At 46.2% G+C, this 6,000-nt stretch overlaps 1 protein-coding gene across 1 annotated transcript in view; it reads left to right on the top strand.

Annotated features, from left to right (window-relative positions):
• The first annotated feature begins 5,554 nt into the window (after positions 1-5,554).
• HIP1 (huntingtin interacting protein 1) overlaps positions 5,555-6,000 on the top strand; it is a 151,470-nt gene continuing 151,024 nt past the window's right edge. The window contains exon 1 of the mRNA XM_068565612.1: positions 5,555-5,745. Within this exon, the coding sequence (XP_068421713.1) occupies positions 5,626-5,745 (120 nt within the window). The 5' untranslated portion in view covers positions 5,555-5,625. The remainder of the gene's footprint in view (positions 5,746-6,000) is intronic.

Below are 6,000 nucleotides of genomic sequence, written 5' to 3'. Positions count from 1 at the left end.
GTAGCCCCCGCTCACCGCAACTAGAGAAAGCCCACGTGCAACAACAAAGACCCAATGCAGCCAAAAATAAAATAAATAAACGTGTAAATGTATAAATAAATAATAATACTTTTTTTTTTAAAAACCCTATCTCCATCTCATAACAAGTATTAGCAGCCTGGATTATGTCGTTTCATACCATTTTCTGTGTTCATTCACATACAAAAGCTTATCTACAGCTCTATGCAAATTTTGTTTGCTTGTTTCTACCAAAGTAGAATCATTCTATACATATTACTTTGCAGCTTGCTTCTTCTCTTCCTCTTGACAATTTAACACAGACATTCTTATAATTCAGTAAATACAGATCTAACTCTACCTTTTTTTCTTATGTGTTCATGCACACATATGCACACATAGAGAGATATACGTTTTACGTTTGCATAAATGGGATACAAGGGATTGAAACTGGGCCCTCGGCAGTGAAAGCGCAGAGTCCTAACCACTAGACCGCCAGGGAATTCCTTCCAATTCTTCTTCAATCCCACAAATATCTGGAGAAATGTGGCACTCTCCTACCTCTATTCTATACCTTGCCTCCTTGTGTAGGATGTGTTTTTATTAACGTGTGTATCCATAACCAAACAGTAAATTTATAACCCCATTAGTCCTGTGCCTTCTCCAGACTAGGAGCTCAACCAACGTCTGCTGAGTGAATGAAAGCTATATTGTTATTCTTCCTGGTTTACGCTGGGTTAAGAGGCTCAGAGCATTAGGTATCTTGCTCAAGAACCCACAATTAAAATTCAGTGGAACCACATGTAAAATAGATGGCTAGTGGGAAGCAGCCGCATAGCACAGGGAGATCAGCTCGGTGCTTTGTGACCACCTAGAGGGGTGGGATACGGAGGGTGGGAGGGAGACGCAAGACGGAGGAGATATGGGGATACATGTATATGTATAGCTGATTCACTTTGTTATGGAGCAGAAACTAACACACCACCGTAAAGCAATTATACTCAATAAAGATGTTAAAAAAAAAAAAATTCAGTGGAACAGCATCTCAGACTCAGATCCCTGTCATTGTAAAGTCTGTATGTCGTTCCCTACACTGTCTTCTTGTGCCTGGGTCACCCTGATCTGTGTGAACAATTTAAAATCCAAGCCATGCAAACTTTAAAAATATATACTTGATATATTCTAGTTACAAATTCTTTGTTGGATGAATGTTTTACAAATATCTTTTCCCAGTCTGTGCCTTCCTTTTCATTTTCATAGCTGTCTTTTGAAGAGCGTAAGTTTTTCATTTTGATGAAGTCCTTTTTATTGATTTTTTTTTTTTCTCTTTTTGTACTCCATGCTTTTGGTGTTGCAGTTAGCAAAGCTTTGCCAAACCTAAGGTCACTATGATTTTCTCCTGTTTTCTTGTATAAGTTTTAAGTCTTAGTTTTCAGACTTATGTCTGTGATCCACCTGGAGTTAATTTTTGTATTGATATATGGTGTGAGGAAAGGACTGAAGTATTCGGATTTTTTTTTTTAATGGTTATCCAATTGTTCTAGCACCATTTGTTAAAATAGATTATCTTTCTTCCATTGAATTTCCTGGTACCTTTTTGGAAAATCAACTGACTGTATATGTGTGGGTCTATTTCTGGGCTCTCTAATCTGTTCTATTGATTGATATATCTACCTTTTCACCAATACCACACTGTTTTGACTATTGTAGCCTTATAAGTCTTGATCTTGTAATGTAAATAGTGGAAATGTGTTCTGTTTCAAAGTCATTTTGGATAGTCTAGATCCTTTACCTTTCCATATAAATTTTAGAATCACCTTACTAGCTTTTACAAAAAAGCTGCTGGAAATTTAATCAGAACTGCATCAAATCTGTAAGTCAATTTGGGAAGAACTGGCACCTTAACAAAATTGAGTCTCAGACCCATGACCATGGTGTAGCTCTCCATTATTTAAGTCTTCTTTATGTCTTTCAGGAATGTCTTAGTTTTCAGCGTACATGACTTTCATGTCTTTTGTCAAATTTATCCCTAAGTACTTCATATTTTTGATACTCTTCTATATGGTATTGTTTTTAAATTTCTGATTGTTAACTGCTAGTGTACAGAAATACAATTGAATTTTGTATACTGACTCTGATTCCTTCAGCCTTGCTAAACTCACTTATTCATTCAGTAAAAAGACAAACAACCCATTTAAAAGATGGGCAAAAAATTTAAGGAGAAGCAGCGTATTGGCATAGCCTCAAAGTAGCTCCCCCCAACTTTTATTTATTACAAAGGGAAAAAGAGTAACTTCACAGTGGAGAAAAATGATAGACACCACCACCATCCTGCAACTCTGTCTATTCTTATTTCAATACAAAAAGGTTTTTATAATGGGCAAAAGATTTAAATAAACACTTTACCAGAAAGAATATACAGATGTCAAATAAGTATCTGAAAAGACAATCAACATCATTAGTTATTGGGGAAATGCAAATTTAAAAACCAATAAGATATCACCACACACTCATTAGAACGGCTAAAATCTAAAAGTCTATCATATCAAGTGTTGACAAGGATGTGAAGCAACTGGAACTCTCTGATGGTGGGAATGTAAAATGGCACAACCATTTTGGAAAACAATTTGGCAATTTTTTAAAAAGTTAAACATACATACAACCCAGACATTTGTTGCTAGATACTCACCCAAGAGAAATGAAAGCATATGTTCATACAAAGACTTGTACACAACTGTTCATAGCATTTTTCGGGGAGAAGGGTAATAGTCAGAAACTGGAAAGAATCCAAATGTCCATCAGCAGGTTAAGAGATAAACAAATTGTGGACTATCCACACACTGGAATACTACTCAGCAATTAAGAGGAACAAACTATTGATACATGTAACAACATACATAAATTTCAAATTAACGATTCTTGGTGAAAAAAGGGAGACAAAAAAGAGTACATCCTGTATGATTCTATTTATATAAAATTCTAGAAAATGCAACTAATCTATAGTAGAAGAAAGCAGATCAGTAATTGCCTAAGTACAGAGGTTTGGGAGGAAGTAAGACTGGATTGCAAAAGGGCATGAGGAAACGTTTGGGGTTGATGGATATGTTCTTGATGTGGTGATGTTTTCATGAGTGTATATATGTATGTCAAACCTCATCAGATTGTGTATTTTAAATATATGCAGTTTAATATATATTAATTATATCTCATCAAGCTATCGACATATGTATACTTGGGCTCCAGGAACCCGTAGGAACAGTGTGGTCAGCTTATGTATCATAAGATATTAAATCAGATCCAAACTAGGTGTGGGGTAGGGCAGATTTCACCAGTTGTGGAGAGGCAGGTAACAAGACAGTTTTGATCCCCCTATGGGTTTCCCAGAGATAGATTCCATGTCTGGAAATGGCATCCCCAGAACGTATAAGACAAGTGGTTTCAACGTTGCTGGGAGAGATGCTAAGAGTTGAAGGAAGCAGGCAGAATCCTGTAGTTTACCTCCCGGGGGAGGGTTTCCCTCCACCCTTGGCAAAGGGTTTTGCTGCTGCGGCAAGTGGGAAATCTTATTTTTAACTCACTCTTGAGTTTCACAGTGGAAGGTAACTCGCTTGAATCTTTCTCCACAGGGTGCCTCCAAACCACAAATTCCTGACTCCTACTCTGGTTGATTCTAATAAGAAGTAGGCTGATCCCTTAATCCCTGTTTAAAGGGCCGCTGTTTATTGAAGCCATAAACTCAGGGCAAAGGATCATAAATCACTCTTTAGCTGGGTCCAGAGCAGGAGGTGGGTACAGGACAGAATGGGCACAGAGAAGTAAAGCTTAGGAAGCTTGTCTGTTTTCCTTGTAGGTACACTCTTGTGAGCCCCTCCCCACCCCCACCCCAGGCTAGGAACCTCCAGATCCAGCCTCCGCTCTTCTCCACTCTGCTCTGAGCCTGCAAGGAGGGGAGGGGGCAGTACCTGACCCATCACCCTTAGCCCTCCTGCCTCCAGCTGGGTTTGGCCAGGGGGAGGCACTAGTAGGAAATGAGAGGAGGGGAAAGACAGAGACTGCGGTCTCCCGGTGACTGGTTTTCTACCTTAGGTCACAATTCTTGTCAGGTGCCTCCTCTCCCATGACTAGAGCAAAGAACCCAAAACTAGGTGACAGCTAACCCCATCCCAGAGAAACCCAAGGAGAGCCACTCCTAAGGCCTCCCCTAAAAACACAGTCTAAGAGAAGGCGAAACCAGGGTTCTTGCTATGCAAATGTAGCCTCAATGCAATTCCCCTCCATCACGATGCCACCCTTAAATCCTTCTTCTACAGAAATTCTGGCCCCGACACTCCCTCCCCGCATTCCCTTTGTCCAAACCTATTCACAGAACCTCCCACAGGACCGAACTCTCTCCGCTCCTCGCTAGTGGAGGCCCCTCGTTGTCTCACCTACTGCTGGAGTCTCCGCATTGGTTCCCTCCCTTCCCTCTCGCCCCCATAATCCCGTCCACACAATGCCAGCTGGCAAAGCCTTCAGTAGCTCCCTAGTGCCTACCGAGGCCCACCCCCTCTTCCACTTCTCTATTGAATGTGCAAATTTTTATCAAAAGCTTTTAGTTTTTTTTTAAAAAGTAACGGCTTTCTTTGAGTTTCAAAAGCATTTATTTTTAAAACACCAAAATTGGCATTGAACGGAAAACTTTTAACTTTCTTCAGCATCTCCGCTAAGGATCACACTTCCCTCCGCCTGTCGGTACCCTGGCTGACGACTGAGCAGGACGGGAGGGGTGTCCCAGAGCCGGGGATAAATATAAAGTGTCTGAATACGTTCTGGCCAGATCCAGATGATGAGAGGTTTGGAAAGGTGTCGAGAAGTTTCCACTGACCCGACCCAGCCCAGCGCTCCCTAGTCTGCGAACATTACAAAAGGGATGGGCAGGGATTCGAGGCAGGGGGAGGATAAGGGAGGAAGCAGAGGGAGCTGGGCGGGAGTCGCTACCCATGGCGGCCAGGTCTGCAACAAGCTGACCCGACCTGCGCAAGCCGGGCCTCGAGGCAGCGCATCTTGGGATTCCGGCCGCCGAGCCGGTCCAACGCGCGCTCTCTCGTCCCCGGCCCGAAAGGAGTAAATAGGCCAGTCCCAAGCGGGCCCGGATTCCCTGCGGGCGGTCCGACTCCCCGCCAGCTTGACCCCCACCCACCAAGCCGGGATCTCGCAGCGGCCCCGACACTGGGAGAGCGCTGGTCGCGGGGAAGACTCGGGCGCCGGCAGGGCGGGGAGAGCGGTGCGCGGGGCGTCGGGGGAGACGAGGGCGAGGGCAGGTCAGGACCGCCCCAAGCCCCGCCCCAGGCCCGCCCCCGCCAGGGGAGGCGGGGTCCGGTGACGGACAGGCCTCCGGACCGGTCACGGCGCGCCTCACCGTCCCTAGGGCCCAGCCGGGTAGGGCGAGTCAAGGGGCTCTGGAGAGGGCGGGGGCGGACGGGGAAGCCTCTGGGCGGGGGCGGGGCCTCAGGAGAGTAGCAGTGCTCTCAGCCAATGGGAGGCGGGAGCCGTCCCGTTAGCGCCGGATCCCAGTCGGTAGGGCGGGGCGGGCGGCGCAGTGGGGATCCCGGGGCTGCCGAGGGCCCCTCACTCGGCTCCGCTGGCGACATGGACCGGATGACTAGCTCCATGAAGCAAGTACCCAACCCCCTGCCAAAGGTGCTGAGCCGACGTGGGGTCGGCGCGGGGATGGAGGCGGCGGAGCGGGAGAGCTTCGAGCGGACTCAGGTGAGGACCGGGGGACCCCGGCTCGCGCGTGGCTTGGGGCATCCCGAGAGACGCCGTGTCCTGGAGCGGACTTGAAGGGAGTAGGGATCTTGCAGACCCAGGAAAGGACAGAGCAAGGGGGCCGCGAGAGAGGGCATCTGGTGCGCAGGTCAGGGCGGTCAGGGAAGGTCGGGGATCCCGGGGACACCCGGCTGGCCTGGGGAAGAGGGCAGGGCGGCTCCGAGGAGCTGACAGGATCCGTGCGGCGCCTTCTGA

Source organism: Eschrichtius robustus, chromosome 16, assembly GCF_028021215.1.
Source record: "Eschrichtius robustus isolate mEscRob2 chromosome 16, mEscRob2.pri, whole genome shotgun sequence".
NCBI lineage: Eukaryota > Metazoa > Chordata > Mammalia > Artiodactyla > Eschrichtiidae > Eschrichtius > Eschrichtius robustus.
This window is presented reverse-complemented; position numbering and strand designations above follow the sequence as displayed.